Source organism: Lepisosteus oculatus, chromosome 2 (genome assembly GCF_040954835.1).
Source record: "Lepisosteus oculatus isolate fLepOcu1 chromosome 2, fLepOcu1.hap2, whole genome shotgun sequence".
In the NCBI taxonomy this organism is placed as follows: domain Eukaryota; kingdom Metazoa; phylum Chordata; class Actinopteri; order Semionotiformes; family Lepisosteidae; genus Lepisosteus; species Lepisosteus oculatus.
In genome coordinates this window covers 32779205-32795774 of record NC_090697.1, presented here as the reverse complement: position 1 = coordinate 32795774, position 16570 = coordinate 32779205, and the positions used below count along the sequence as shown (strand labels likewise).

General features: G+C 38.3%; 1 protein-coding gene across 4 annotated transcripts; it reads right to left on the bottom strand.

Annotated features, from left to right (window-relative positions):
- Positions 1–304: 304 nt before the first annotated feature.
- Positions 305–8060, bottom strand: vgll2a (vestigial-like family member 2a). Of its 4 annotated transcripts, none has more exons than XM_006626285.3 (4): positions 7751–8060; positions 5266–5545; positions 2454–2939; positions 305–1101 (listed from the first exon to the last, which is right to left on the bottom strand). In XM_006626285.3, the coding sequence occupies exons 1-4, from the start codon at positions 7832–7834 to the stop codon at positions 1061–1063; spliced, it is 891 nt and encodes a 296-aa protein (XP_006626348.2). In that variant the 5' UTR covers positions 7835–8060; the 3' UTR covers positions 305–1060. The 4 variants fall into 4 exon arrangements, with proteins under 4 accessions (XP_006626348.2, XP_015211165.2, XP_015211149.2 ...); XM_015355679.2 differs by having other exon boundaries at positions 305–1246; positions 7751–8059; XM_015355663.2 differs by having other exon boundaries at positions 305–1246; positions 5266–5548; positions 7751–8058.
- Positions 8061–16570: the final 8510 nt, after the last annotated feature.

Here is a 16570-nt window from a genome sequence, read left to right as displayed (position 1 = left end):
TTTTCTGCCATAAAGTCTAAAATCATTCCATGTGCTGTTTAAAACTTTGAACTTTAAAATTACTTTTTATGCTGACGTACATTTTTCAGAACAAAAAGGAAAAAGGAGCACGCCGCTTTAGAAGAGCTGCACTATGATATTTAATTCCACTGCAATGCATTTGCCACGGGTTTCTTCAAAAGACCAAAAACTTATCTCCATTGTATTTGCATTAGGAAAATAAATACTTTAACTGAAATATATTAATATGCTCAGATTTAAAACCTTGACTTCCATGACACCAGCAACGACTCAAAGACCAAAGACCTTTTCAATAAAGATCTTTAATGCAACTCTTTTTTACAGTTACAAATGTCTCAGTGGCAAAAAGACAGCTAAACACACAGAAAGAGCTTGTAGTGAGAGGGATCATGTGTCCTCGATCGCTCTTTCCTGATCTTTGCTCCTGTTGCTTTTTGCAGTTGTTCCCTGTGAGGGCTGTCTTATTTTCAATTGGGGGAGGGTCTGGATTTCACAAAATGCCCCTTGTGAGAAGTCTGAAGCACTTGTTTGGTCAAACTCAGTGAAGTGCCACCTTAATTGTAAGTCTGTTGAGTTAGAACAGTTGTTCCTGACAGCTGCAGTGGAGCAACATTGAGTCAGGTGGCTTCAAATAGCCGCTGCCCAGTTCATATCACAATAATGTCTTATATTTTATGATTTTATCTTCTTTCCATTCCATCCAAAACAAAATGTGTTGAGCACACGTGTTGCGTTTTTTTTTAAGTTACTCAGTAGTGGCAAAACTCCTCACAGAACTCCGTGCCAGTCGATTAATTTAGTTCACAACAAAATGTGCCACGGTTTTGCTATACCTAAAAACTGTTTCTTCATGTTTCCCCAAGAAAAGCAGAAATTCTCCGTTTAAATGGATGAAAGAGAAGTTAGCCATCCATAGCTCTACTTTTTAAGATGTATTGGGGGGGGGTATCAGTGTTGAAGGCTCCCTTTTCTCCTTTGCTCTGGTGAAGAATATCAGTTCTTCTGATCAGTTTGTTTTCTTGTTTCTCCTGCTGGCAAATCAGCTCAGGAGGGCTCCGCCACAAAAGGAGTAACGCCGAGCTGAAACCAAGATTAGAATCTGTTACAGAAAAAAATGCCTTTTTAATTTCTACAAGGTAGAGATACAGAGGACAGCCAAGGGAGGTAGGTGCAGGAGTGCTTTAAAACCAGTATAGGTCCTTGCTTTTCTCCTGGGGCTGCAGACCTGAGAGAGGAAATGAGAGAAAAAGCGCAAGAAAAAGAAGATTAGGGAAAGGAAGACAAACAGTTGAACTCTAAACGAAGAACCCCTGAAGCAAAAGAGCAGAGTCGCCCAGAGAGGAGCAAAGCAAACGCACAAACCTAACAGAGAAACTGTACACGGTACAGAGCTGCTGAACTTTTCTCCAGATCATGATCAGAGATGACAAATGTGCTGTGCAGATAAATTTGTTTCTGATCAGTTTCAAATTTTACTACACTATGTTTACCTAAGAAATTGTTCAGTAATACTCCAATTGTATATTCTAATAACCCAGAAGATATGAATAGAGCATCGATAACCCTAGTAGGAACCGATCACCTACAGTGATCATTTGTCTTTTTATACACAAAATTCAGATTATTCACACATGCTTAATTGGTTGCTTCTTTTACACAAAAGGTGCCATTTACAATCCTCCAAACTGAAATGTTAGCAAAAGTTTAAAAAACATATCCAGTGTATTTTTAAGAAGCTTTAGATCCCGTCTTCAAATTGTTTTGAGAGCAAAAAGTTGAAATCATTAGAAGACTCTTCCTTAAATTTAATGTTAAATTAAAAAAAATTGAATGATGGGATGATTTAATTTTTAAAAGACATTGCACGGTCAAAGCCATTATGTTTTGATGTAAAACAAGCAGCAGTCTTTGATAGGGCATGTTATTTAATCATTGTATTGTTTTTGTTTAAAATATTTCAATTGTTACTTAATGCCCCACATTTCATAATGTGTTTATAGAGTCCTTTATTGTTTAGGAGGTCTATGCATTCTTTGTGAGTATGTTAATGACTATAAAGAAGCATCTCTGTTTAAAATGTATTTCTGTTCACGCTGCACAAAAGATGGATAATCCCATGGATTTCAGAATAATATAAAATATAATCTAATATTTCGTTAAATACTATATGAAGGATTCCGTGAATCCACCAAAGGTTTTTCATTTATGTGTTGCCTAATACAACAATATGCTAAAAAAATGTCTGATAATCACCTAAAGCTCTCTGATTATCACCGACGTCAAGTATGGAGCTGTTTGAGCAGGGGTGTTATGTTTCTTACTGTGTGTGCTCTCACAATAACTGGCCAGGTCTGAATGAATAAATGAATGAGGGATCTGTCAGCCTCCCGGCTCCACAGGGCTGGCTGAGCCACACGTGTGCTCCAATGTACCTGCGTCCATGTTGAGGCTGAGGCTCTGGCCCATGTCTGTCCCGGCCCCTGTGAACGCCCCCGTCCAGGCCGAGGAGGCAGACTCGCCCTTCCCGAGGTCGCACTGCGGGGCTCCGGGGGCGGGGACGGTGGCAGGCGTGAGGCGGTGTGGCCGCACGGAGGGCACGAGGAGGGAGCTGTAGCGCGGGTCGAAGGGCGTCCCGTAGACGTCGTGCATGGTGGGCCGCGGGTAGGCGGAGCTCTGCGTGCTGATGGCCCCGCTGAGGGAGTAAGGGTGATGGTGGTGATGAGCGTGGTGCCAGGGCTCAGCGGGGCCCTGGTGCAAGTGGCTGTGTAGAGAGGCAGCGGAGTAGGGGTCTGCTGGGAAGGGGATCTCGGCGTGAGGGGCGCCCAGTGCACTGCTGAGAGAGGCGGTGACGGCAGGCTGGTAGGTGCTGTTCCAAAAGGACGGAGGGAAACTCCTCTGGCTCATGGGGAATGATCCATCTACAGCCACGCAAACACAACAAAAGACAGAGCTGCTTTAGTATGTGTGTTCCCTTGTTGCTCGTTTACTAAATGACTGCTATCCAGATTTAGTTTTCACTTGTCTCAGCATGTACAGAAGTCACACTTTGAACGGGTCAGAAACAGAATAAACAAGGACCACTGATGGATGCACATACTCTACTTTTTATTATTTACCTGCATTTCCATTTCGAATCTGACAGGCCATTGAACTGAAGAGTGTTTTGATCATGTGGAAGGGTTGCGCAACACACCTGTTCTGTACCCATTGCTCAGGACTATTCTTGTGCCCTAGGACCTGGCAATGCCAGAGCCAGTGAGGTACCTACAGTACAGGCTCCCAGGTAGGAAGCAGGGGCAAGAGACACCGTAAGAGACCTCATGCCATTGGGTGACCTGTCTTATTATTTAGAAGATCTGTGCATTATGTGAGAAGTGTCCCTCTAAGGAAATTTTAAGTAATTTAGATACAATTGATCTGCGATATTTTGGCCTATCTTGAGGAGTTTTCTCACTATCCTTTGTGGCATTTGATTCAAGATTGTGCCTGCTGTCGCCATGAAGGAAAGGTCATAACTCATAGCTGTGGCAAGAGTGGACTAAGAAGAAGCGCTCGAGCCTGGTTAGGAAATATCTTACGCTGTGCTCATGGAGGAGACAGAACAAGTACTAACGGAAATCAAGCCTTGTGTTTAAATTCTATTGTAAACGTCTCCCTTTGTGCCTCTGCCTGGTCATTTTGGAGCTTCCTGGTATATATCCTGCTTGCAGTTATTTTGCATTTTGTTAAAGTAAAGTTGAATGGTCTTATTAAATGTCTTTATTCATCAGCTACAACATGACAATAACACCATCATTCTTTAATTTGAAATGATTTACAAATCATGTACTTGCTCCACTATGTGTCTGAAGAACACGGGTGTCCCTTTCAAACAAAATATGTCTCTGTTCATATATTCCTTATCGGTGAACAAAAAGCCCCGGGAAACCTGGTTAACAACGAACAGTCAGGAACATTTTGTAAGCTCACACTCTTGCCAAATGAAAATACGGAGTCTAAGGAATTGGTCCACAACGGCCAGAACAACCTCAGCTGAAAGCAAAGTCGAACAGAGGTTCATTTTCCTAGGTTTCCCGAGGCCTGTAAAAGCAAGAGCGTTTTGAAAGATACCCAGAATATTCTCTGGCGGCCAGCTTCTAACTTGCACTTGGAATTCTGGACTTGCCGGTATTTTGTAAAATGAACAAGATTCGGCAAATGGCAACCTTTAACTAGAAATGCTGGGGACTCGATGGAATAGTGCTACATTGCTTTTAAAAGTAATAAGCTTGATAATCAATATAACAACAGGAAAATGCCGTTTAGCGTTCTTTAGAAGTAGTACCTCGCGGATTTTAACAGAATTAAGTGGGAAAAAAATACCAATGGAATACAAAATCCATTTCTAACCTGCGGATTTCAGTGTAATCTATACGCCGTTATCGTTTTTAAAAGGTAAGAAATCGGTCAACACTTTCAAATAATTAAAAAAACATGGGGCGCAGTAAAAGTCTTAATTCTTACACCAAAGTAATCAAACGCTTGACATACATCATTTAAATGAGCAAATAGTGTGCACAGACTTTCAGCTATTTATATTGTGTTTACAACAAGTCGTCAAAACTTGAAGTTTATAAAACATGTTTGACATTTTCGGTTCCCAGAAGATGGAATTACATATATAAACGAGAAACAAATTTGCAAGGGCGAAAGCCATAGTTTAACAGCCACATCAGAGAATGTAACGTAAAGCCTTCAAATATATGGGTCGTATCTTTTAACTCGTTCTGTAATTTTAATATACTTCATTACCTCAGAATAACTTTAAAATGTTTTTGAGATATTAATCGTAAAACCTAAAAATCCAGAAGTATTACTGGATCGCAAGCCTCATTTCATGTTTATAAAGTCTATGAAACTTGCAAAGAGTCACGAAATCGTTAACAGCAATTAATAATTAAATAATCATCAAATACACAGTAATGTATTCACCGTCCCTCTAGGACCACGAATTGAGCTGTATCTATATTTTAAAATAATAGCTATTGAGACGTATATTTTCTTCACATAAATTATTTTATGAAAAGAAACGTACATTTTCCTTTGAGCATAGATTGTGCATCTAGGCATCCCTTCTTAGAGCCTGTAAATCAAGTTCTTCACCTCATTAGAAATGGTCTTGGAATTCATAAGCAACATCAAATACTATCAAACCTGACACAACTACTGCAGACCGATGCCGTGGTAAAAAGTAATTCTGCCCACCTCTCCAGGAAGATGTGCTTCTTGACGTCTTGTTACTGGCACTACTGGGGACGTAACTGCTGGGCTGGCTAAGAGCCCGACTAAAATGTTCATCGACAACGGCGCTGATGTCCCCCTGAACGTAGGTGAAGAGAACGCATCTTGAGTTGATGTACTCGGCCTCCGGAGCGCGCTCCTTGTCGCGCGCGCAGTCCTCTTCTTTAATAGTTGGACCAGAATGGCCGGAGAAAGTGCTGCTGCCGCTTTCCTGCGCTTCTTGCATTTTAGAGAAAAATGCTAGCTTCTGAAACAAAATAATAATAATAGCAACAACAGTGATGATTACGACTTTGCAGAACTGGTCTTTGATCAAACATTCTGACTGAAAAATATTTCCATTATTTATTATTTCATTCTTGTTTTCCATTTGTTTTGCCAAACAAAAGTGTTACTGTAAACGATCTCCCCGGTATTTCAAATATTACTGTTAATAGCTGCATAATGAGGATATTAGAGCAATGATATTAAGCTTCACTTTCTAAATCACGCATTAGTTGTCATGCCAGTGACCTAAGTAATCGTTTAATGAAATTCTTTTCGTGCAGTCATCATGTTACCATTAACGGGTTCTTAACACTCATCGTTGTCAGATACCTGTATCAGCAAGAAACTCATTCAAGCTGTACAGCCGTTTAAAGAAATATCTTGCACATAATTCTTCAAATGTGCAAAAGACCGTAAACTAAAATGTTTTTAAAATGATGCAATCCTGTTATAAACTAAACTATGCTACAATTCAGAGGTGACGCCAACTGAATATGAATAGCTACGAATCATTAGTCAAATAAAAATAAATGCAATATAAAATGTAAGTATTTTCTGTTACCATCTGTAGATCATTAGTCCCTTAGAAGACTTCATTAACGACATAAGAACAATCGCGAAAAATAACACCTTGTCGAACTGAAACAACTCCTCATGCCTCTAAATAAACAGTGCCCATCTCCACACCCACTCTCAAGCTTTTCTTGGCTTTAATCTGTTCGCTCTCGTATATAAAAAACCGAGAACGTCTCATAGTAAATTGTACCGAGGATAACGGATTCATGATTCATTCATTGCCTCGTTAAAAAAGACTTTCACACTATTTAAAATATGAAAACCTTCTCGTTGTACAAAGTAAGAGTCACATTTGGATATTGACTGTGAGAGGTTTAAGGAAAGTGGCAAAACGTTCCAGTGGGCAATCACATCTAACATAACTCAGTAAGGTGAAAACCTACAGTAAGAGTATGTATTATTTTGGGTGCAGTAATGGAAAAGACAAATCGGTCCATTATTGGCTTTATTCTCATCTTATTTTGGGCCTTAAACATTTTAGTACATATTTATAACTGAAGTTTATAGCATATTAATCTGAAACCTACTCTTGAACAGCTGCGTTTCTTTTTTCTAAATGAATAGTAAAACATTCTGGATAAAGAGGACAAAACTATTTAAAATCGGAGACTAAAGTGTAAATTGGTCTTAAATTGGTTTAGTTTATTTTGGAGGGGGCACAGGCCCGTTTGAGATCCATGAATAACGCCTGAAAACAGGAAATCAATTTATGAAACTGCGGTCGGCTGGAGGGTCACAGACCTGTAAAGTTGCCTGGTTTGTTCAATGGAATCCCTACACACATTAAAGAGACATTACAATCACTGCATCGACGTTATACGCTGTTGCTGTACGTCGCAAACCAGAACATATACAACGTTTAAAAGACACGCCACAGTATCTAACAATATAAAATAGAAAAGGTAAATTTCCTTACAACGTTTTTAAAAATACGCATAAAAGTCTGAACATCTTTCTTAAGGTAACGAGTCATGTTCCAAACTTAATCTACCTTGCGAAAATATGACAAAACAAGTGTCGAGCCAATACCATTTCGTTAAACTATTTCGTAAAAAGGTGGGCAACTACAAGCTATATCAAGCTTATGTGTTATATTCAAATTTCAGTTTCATCCAGCATCTTCGAACACATCATTGCGGTACAGAAGCTCAGTCCTTATACCGAATTAACGTAAACATAAACCTTTGGTCATTAGGCTTTTAAATTAAAACTGTACAATTATTAGTTATTAATAAATGTCGTAAATGTAGTCAAATTACATTTACGCCTTAAAAAAGCAATTTTGGCTTTTTATGTGACAAACGTATAGCGGTCATACAGTTTCCAGACTTCCAAACTATAGCTTTACTATGAATTCTAGATATACTGTACAATAGACTTGAGTACATCCTGCTCTTCTGCTGTGATCACGTTGGTTTAATGGTCCGGGCCAATAGGAGGCTACAATTTACAATCTCATCAATTAATATTTAACTTGAACCATAAATCATGAAGGATAATTAATGAAAAATAAAAACAATATATTGGCAAATGTTTGGTTGTAACTTACAGAATCAATAAAAACACCCAATTTATTCCATGACATTAAAGTACGGCAGCAACGTACCTGATGATGATAGGGACTATAGGCTGCAGCGAAATACGGCTGTGGATGACCATACACTTGATACATAACATCCAAACAGCTCATGGCTGACGACTGCTGAATTTACGGACTACTATTTAACAGATTTAAGTGATGATTCATTGGAGTCGATAGACCTGTAATTCCCTGAAAACGGAGTGAAAAAAAATGTTCAGCCTCTTTAAAAAATCGATTCCCTTCCCCAAAGCGCTTTCTGTTCTTGCTTCCAGTCTTGGAACCCTCTCTGTGTAACAAACAGGAGGCGTGTAGCAAGCTGGGCAGAAGACATTAAACTACCACGTCAAGCGTATTGACGTTCGACTAGAGGAGCTTAAAGTCAACCAATCTCAGGGTAAGATTTCCTTCTAGCTTTGCAAAAACACTCGGTCAGAACACGCTACTTGTTATAAAGGCAGCTGTTTGAATCCTGAAACTAAAGGTGTGCTTCTCAAAGCAATGTAGAAGACTACTAATTTATACGTCTCCGATCTTGCTGTAGACGATTTTTACGATGTAATCTCATTGCCTCGACTTGTTTATGCTTAACGAGAATAAATGCTTAGAAAGTTAAGGAATGTTACTTTAAATACAATTCCGTTTTACAGTGGGTATTTTCTTATCATCCTCAATGACAATGAAATTATATCAGAGATGCCCCAAAATACAATTTTCATGATCATTTTCAGAAAAAAAAGTCATTGTTCTGTACTCCAGTAGACAAATGTATTAAAGAAAACATAAATTTATACAACGACATTTGGATTTGCTAAAGAACATGTTTTACATAAGATTTTGCTTTAATTTAGTAAAGGCAAGTTTTTCTAATAATATGAAGTGATAGTTAAAGTCACGCATGTGATACTACGGAGAAATTAAGAACTAAACACCTCAGAAGGAATTCCAGCAGTATGTTTTCCCTGCTTTTATTTTCTTCGGGTTATCATTCCAGGTTTGCTATTAAAAACTGCGTGTACTCTGCATTCTGGCATAGAGCTGCGAGTTACATACGGAAACGTGTAAACCGTGTAAACGCTATAAATGAATATTGTATTTCGTACTTATTGCATTTTAAAAAGAATGCGTCACAAAAATGTCTTGATAGTGTAACTATCTGTCTACTGTATCTAGTCTATTTGAATGAATGTTTTCTGAAGTGCGTGTTCACGCTGTGACCGATGCATGTATTGAGTAGAATTTGTGGTTAGCTGTTCATTTTTCTAAAAATTACTTTTTGAAAAATGTGAACCATAAATTCACTGCACTGTTCAGGTGTTTTACATCATTGAATAATACACGCTACTTCAAAACCACAAACCGCCCCTTTAATCGCGAAGTGTGGATGCAAAATGATTAATGCGTATGGACATTTTAAGCAGTTTAACTGAAGAAGCGTAAATATTTATTTTAAAACAAAATAATCAAGTAAACTAACTAAAAAAAAAAAAGAAACCCGAGTATAACATGAGGGGAAAACTGGTGACACTATTTGAAAATAAATTATGGCCTACAATAATTAATTTCTTAATTTATTTTAATATTTTAAAGGCAAAGGAAAAGGAAATACTGTACAAGTGTTGCGATATATTTTCCTTTTTATTAGACTTATGCGCATGTTTGCATTTCTCAACTGTCATAAATAGCCACATACATGACGACGATGTGACTATTGACATATACTTTAGTACTGTACGTCGTTACCTAGGGCATTGAACGTACAGTATTTGCATTGAAAACGATTGTTTACTTTTCGGAGAAAATGCAAATATGAACAAACATCATTAGTTATTGGCATTTTGTAATGGACGTTTATAAACATGCCTTGATTACAATCATTGGGGGTCTATGAAGCAAATGGGTGCTGACACGAAGGCATTGTCGGATTTAGACTATAGGAGTGTACGAACCTTACAAGCGTGGCAGACAAATGCATTCTAGCAATGCATAGTTTTTACTGGCGATTGAATTGAACGTGGATAGTAAGCTTCAATGCTTCCCTTAAAACTCATTTTTTAAATGTATTTATTGGCATTTTTGTTACATCTGTCGTAATTAGTATGCGATAATGCGATTCATGACATGAATCTGGTAATTCTCAGTTTTTAAAACATGCCAGTATGCCTGTATTCTATCAGGTAGAGGCGTGATAGATCGGTTACATATTCACAACCTTCTGAAAATTTACCTCGTTATGTATAAAAGGCAGGTTGTTAAAATCCCATATTTTGATCGTGCAAATATGCCATTTTATGAAGATATAAAGTGCCTCTTGCAAAATCGTAAATAACGTGTTTTAAATAATTCTAATTTAAGGCTACGTTTTACAATAAAAAAATACTAAAGAATAAAATATGTATTCAGACAAGATGGCTTTTAAATATTTGGTAAAATCAATAAATGTTACAATATGTTTTATAGAAGTAAACCCGCTTTAAAATAGAAACAGGTCGGTATTTCTCTTGCAGCAGAATAATATTGACCGTAAGACTCCGGGTTTTATTGTACTTATTAGTTTTAGTATGAACGTACAGTACGGTATAAGTTAACTTTACGAATTAACTCGATTTATAATCTTTACCAGATTTCAAATAAAAATAGGTATTTTAATACCTTAACCACAGATTCAACATCTTGTATTTGAGATAAAACTTTGAACATATTTTCATCAAAACAATTTATTAAGATGTACTGTAACTATAAAATTATGTTAACATTGTAATATATTTAATGATTAAAGTGAGACGTACAGAATTGATTTCATACGCCAGGATCAGCAATAGTCCAAGATTTGTTTATCTAAAATTACACATTGCAGTCCATGATTAAAGCCACAGTCTGTGAATCCCCTGAACGGTTTGCATTAATTATGAGAAGTATTTTGTCCCCCAACTCTGTGGATGGAACAAATTAAATTAATACAGTACGGCAAAAGCTTGTTGTTCAGATCACCTCCGCGAACAATACTAATACAGAAAAAGCTGTCCCTAGAGTACCAATAATGATATAAATAATGATATAATGATATTTGACCAGGATTAAATATTTAATCAACATATATGGTACAAAACTAATACAGAGAAAAAGTCTTACGATTATTATAATAGGTAGTAGCAGCTGGAGTAGCATACTCGACAAGAAAATTTAAGCATCGAAAGAGCACAACGTGTTTACGATTGTGCAATATACTGTATTTAAAAATCGACACCTCGCTTCAACAAGACGTAGCTGTTTGCATATTGCTTTTAAATTAAACAATCAAAAGAGAAAATAGTTACAAAAACGCAGTTAATGTAGAGGTTTTGCAATAATATTTATTGCTAGATTATTGTTATTTAATCTTTCTACAGCAAATCTCCAAAAAATGTTACTTTGCTGTAGAAAAACGTTGCCGTTTCTACAGGATTTTAACAATACTGGGTAGTTCTGAGCTTCTTTTATCGCTGTGGCAATAGTGCTGTTAATAAATACCAATTACTCTACTTACCGGTATTCACTTGATGAAAAGTGTAACACATAAAGTCATGATGCTAATGCACGTCATCTGCTCATAATTAATCTCACAGATAAACAGGACGCAAGATAAACGAATACAATGTACGCAACTGACTTTTGTGAAACTCTGGTGTCCTCCAAGTTCTCTGAATTCCAGGACAAAAGGTCAAATTGCTTTAGTTGTGCTGGTGTCTAGAGGGTCAAACTATTTTTTTACTTGTTTAATTTAGTTACCAAAGGCTAAAATAAAAATAAAGTAGTACCCATCATATTTCAATAATATAATTTTTATTTTAGCTGATGTATAATGCTATAACAGCCATCTGAATTCTCTACTCTGTAAGTCTTGTGATATATTTCCAGTCTGTGATGTTTGAAGAATTCCAGGTTTTAATACACAAATTTATTGCAGTACCCACTCATACAGTATATAGTGGTAAGGTATGTGTAGAAACAGAGATTCTTTACAACTTAAATAAAAAAAAACCTTTGTACCCAGCAATAGAACTGTTCATATCAATAAACCAAGGTAAAGAGCAACATTTAAAGCCTCTTATGTGTGAAATTAATGCTAATAAATGAGCAAAGTAAGGAATCAAGCAGACAGAGCCAAACCTATAGTACTTTTAGTTAATAAAAGATCTGTTCCTGTCAACATGGTAGCTATGCCTCGGATCCCCCCAAACTCATAGAATCATGAAAAGGTTTGTGATGAGGTTCATCATTCAGTTCCTATAGCCTGTTACAGCTTCCATCATTGAAATGAAGAATTGTTGGATGAGAAGTGAGAAGATGAAAACCTGTTATGGTTTAAAGTGATTCATCAACACCAACACCTTAGTCAGGTGCTCTTTATATTACCACAGAGGGTGTCTACATTGCCTTAGTTTGTCACCACCTAGTCCATAACAGACCACAGATGAAATAGGACATACTGTATACAAGACCTGTATCACTGGCAGAAGTGCCCAGAATAAACAGACAGGAGATATCAGTTATGGGGATTGAAGAATATCTTCCAAACTACCAGGAGGTCTTCAGAGACTGTCCGGAACTTGCTATTTTGACAACTGCACGACAAGAGACACTCAAAATTTGGTCTAGTAGGACGCAAGGCCTAAGGACCAAGCAACTGATATTGGCTACAGATAGGCCACCACCAGACAGCATCTTATTGTCTGGATGTTTACAGACGAAGTGAGCAAGATAGGGTGGGCTCAGTTCTTCCAACAGCTGCCAGATTCCTGTCAAACTCTGTGTGACAGACCTAGAAGCTGGTCAGATTGACTAAGTTGTTTTGTAAAAGCATAAAGATAGATAGATACTTGATTGATCCCGTGAGGGAAATTGCAGTGCAACAGAAGCTTAACACACACAACACCGCCACAGTGTAACGAATTATATAATAATAGTACAATACATACAATACAATACAAGAGTTACTCACAGTCTGGACACACAAAGAACAAACTAGAACAGAACAGTACACAGAAAAATCTTATCACACATATGGATATAAATATAGATGTAAATATAGATATGGATGTAAATATAGATATAAATGTATTGCACAGGTCCCTGGCATATATTGCACAAAAAATGTTTGTAAACAAGAAAAAGAAAAGGAAAAAGAAAGAGAACAGATGTAGCAGTACTGTAGATGTGTAGATGCGTTCAGTCCAGAAACAGGTCACTGTCAATGTTGCCTCTGCCCAGACGCAAGGTGGATGCGTTGTACAGTCTTATGGCAGAAGGCAAGAATGACCTCCTGTAGCGCTTCCTGTCGCACCGTGGATGAATCAGTCTATTGCTGAACGTGCTCTTCATTTCTGAGCCGGCGGTGAGCCATAGAGAGATCTCTCTGCAGCCCAGTAGCTGTGCTGTGGTCCTGCTATCACAGGGAAGTGTGGTAACGTCACCTGCTCTTGTACACCAGCTCTTATATAAAACTTTCTAAGTAATGCTCAAACATGGCAGAGGTATAAAGTATTCAAAACTAAAAAAACCTTGATGTGCGTCGAACAATATCTGAGGTGATCTCCACCTGGCCTGTCATACATGCTCATAACCTTGTAGGATTATCTGCTATCTTTGGGCATGATTACTTACAATTGGGGTGGACCACGGAATACAGACATAATTTAATAGTACAACGACAAAATAATTCTTCTACCAACAAGACCCTGGAAAAGAGTACACCTACACATAAAAAATAGTTTTTACAAGGCATGTCTTCCACATCTCTCCTGTCAGTGTAGGACAAATGGAATAATATAATAACTACCTGGTCCAGTGGGGAAATTAAACCTTGTTGGAAAAGAAAAACAGGGCTTTCAAATAAGGTGATGATGCCGACTTTAAAACCAGCAAATATGAATTCCTACATGCAGTAAAGAAATCCAAAGCTGAATATAAGAACAAATGAGAAAATAAACTAATTGCCGATGACAGCCGAGGAGTCTGAAGAGGCCTTAAACTAATCACAGACTACAAGGTGAAACAAACTGATGATCCCTTTCTCCCAGACAAGCTGAATAATTTCTACTGCAGGCCTGCACAAAACTACATGCAGCAGACTGCACCTGGACAGCCAGTGGGGTCCCTCCAACCACACTTTATCATCAAGATGGATGTAAGATGACTCTTCCACATACAGAACAGCAGGAAAGAATCTGGGCCCGACTTTGTAAAGACAACTACAATTAAATCTTGTGCCAGTCAGCTTGCTCCTGTCTTTACAGATATTTTCAATAACTAAGTTACTGCACTGCTTTCAGAAGGTTACAATAATAGCAGTACCTAAGAAATCCACTGTTAGCTGCCTCAACGATTTCAGACCAGTAGCCTTGACATCTGTATGATGCTTTTCAAGAGCAACAACCAATTTCCTGTCTAATGTGTACTTGGATCCATTGTATGCCCAGATCCTCCCTCCCTTTTGCCTTTAGATCTGCTTTTAACACAATCATGCCTTTCAAGCTTCTTGATAAGCTGGAAGAGATTGGTCTTAATTAGACTCTGTAATACTAGATTCTGGATTTCCTTTCTGATAGGAAGCACATGGTGAAAGTGAAGGATACCATCTCTAAGCCTCTCACCCTGAGACAGGAGCTCCTCAGGATTGTTTCTTATCACCTCCTGTTCACTGAGAGAACTTGTGATGGACTTAAGTTGAAGCAAGACAATATGAAATTAATAATTTAATTTCTGTCATGATCGTAATCCATCCTCTTAAAAGCGCTCCAGCCTTTTCACTTTTTAGTTGATTATGTGCAACTGCCTCCTATCCTGCCTCTCCTTATTTAAGATAGACGCTCTTACTATTCTGGGCACAGCAGTGGAAGATGGACACCCGGAAGCCCGCCTACCAGCGGGTCCTGGAGTGACCCGACGGCATAGGCTTCACCACGGCGTCCTGATCATCTGGGTCTGGGGCTCGGAGTGCCTGGCCCTGTTAACCCACTTTTATTCCCTGTCTCTGCACCGGATCCCGTTCCGGTTTTAAACCTTGTCTTGTGTTTGTCTTGGATGGATCACCTGGCTTTGGACTTCTCCCTGGATTACCCCCTGGACTCCTCTGGACTTGTTCACCATGGCCACGTCCCCCCGAGTACTCACTTAAATATTTTACAGATTTAACTGTTACATTTAGCTGATCATTCTGAATTGGAGCAACAATTATATTTTTTTCTAGAATATATACAGTACATTATATTCTGTAGTGCTTCAAAACAGTTTACAGCACAGCACACTGCATTGATAGATTTTACAAAGCTCCTGTTTCCCCTCTTTTGTAAGGACATACACCTTACAAATGAACTGCAAACCAGCAATTGTCTTTGGATTGGAAAAAAAATACAGCTGTGGCACAACATGTCACTTGTATAACTATGTATAAAGTAGTGTCATGCTTGTTACCTCAGATGAGTGTGGGGTGGACAAGCTTGTATCTACACAGTAGCCAGACACACCTTCGCCTCCTGTCATTTGGCACTGGTTACTGTGGTTATTATTTCATCAGGTTTCTTGCCCCACTTTGAGGCAATCATCCATCTCGCCCGCCACAGGTGGTTCAGGACTACAAAAGTCATGATCTGGCAGTCATAGATTTCACTGCTATGGTCCTTGCTTCACTCCACAGTCATCAGTTCTCAAGCTTTCTTAGAGCTTGTTTTGTAGTTCCTGGATCCTTGCTACACCCTGATCCTGTTCATTGGATTCTGTGTCTCTTTGTTTACGGATCTTAGCTTGTTTCCCTAGGGTCTGAGTTTGGACTTTCCTTTGTGCTGTGTTTCAGTGTTTATCAGGCTTGGACTTCTTCTTCTGGAATTAATTATCTTAATTATCCTCTTTCTGGACTTCTATCACATATTTACTTGGGGTGAAGATGACTCTCTGCAAATCTGTAAATCTCTTAAAAGATTTAAAGTATGATGCTTATGAATTGAATGAATTCTTGTTTGTCTTCAGTGAAACTACAGTACAGACCAGAAGGTATAGTAGAAATTTCTTAACATTGTTTTTACTTACTGAGTGTTGTAGCCACTTAGGAAACATCTTCTGGTTTGTAGTACTGGAACATCTTCATTGTATACAGCAATATATGCCACACGACCCTATCCAAATTAATAGTAGCAGAGTCATACACAACACCCAAGCATCTGACACAGTAGATTGTTTATCCTACTCCTAGTGCTGGCTTTGGCAACTGATAACAGGATGACAACTGAGACAGTAGTACCAGAAATAAAAGAAGCTGAGTCAGGCATTTTCATTTGGTGTGTAACTCCCACCAAATTGCTCAGACATCTTTAGTATCAGCCCCTTGGCCACACTTCATAAAGGCAGGTGAGCTAATCCTGCGAGCTAAAATGTCACTAGTCATGTGACTAGTGGGTTTGCAGCACCATTAAGGTTCCATTGGTTTAACAGAATTCCACCAAATGAGTCCTGATAAATTGGTTTAAATTTGCAGTACCCCTCCGTGCCTGCCAAATTAGGTGACAGTAAATGGTGTTGATAAGAATTACAATTTAAATGTATGAGTAAGCATAGAAATTTTAAATATTTGTAAGAGATTCCCAAGTGAGGTCCTGTCTACAACTTGTGTAAGCTCTGGTTTCAAATAATGCCTTCAGCCTTCACACCTCTCCAGACATGCCGACTGGTACCTGTAAAAACTACCAGCATCACCATCTGCTTAGGAAAGGCATCAATGGCTTTCATTTACTGATTATTGTTTCCTCAGGAAGGTGATGAAGGGTGTACCACAGTCTGGTATTGAACCTGTAACAGGCCTTTCTAACTCAAAAG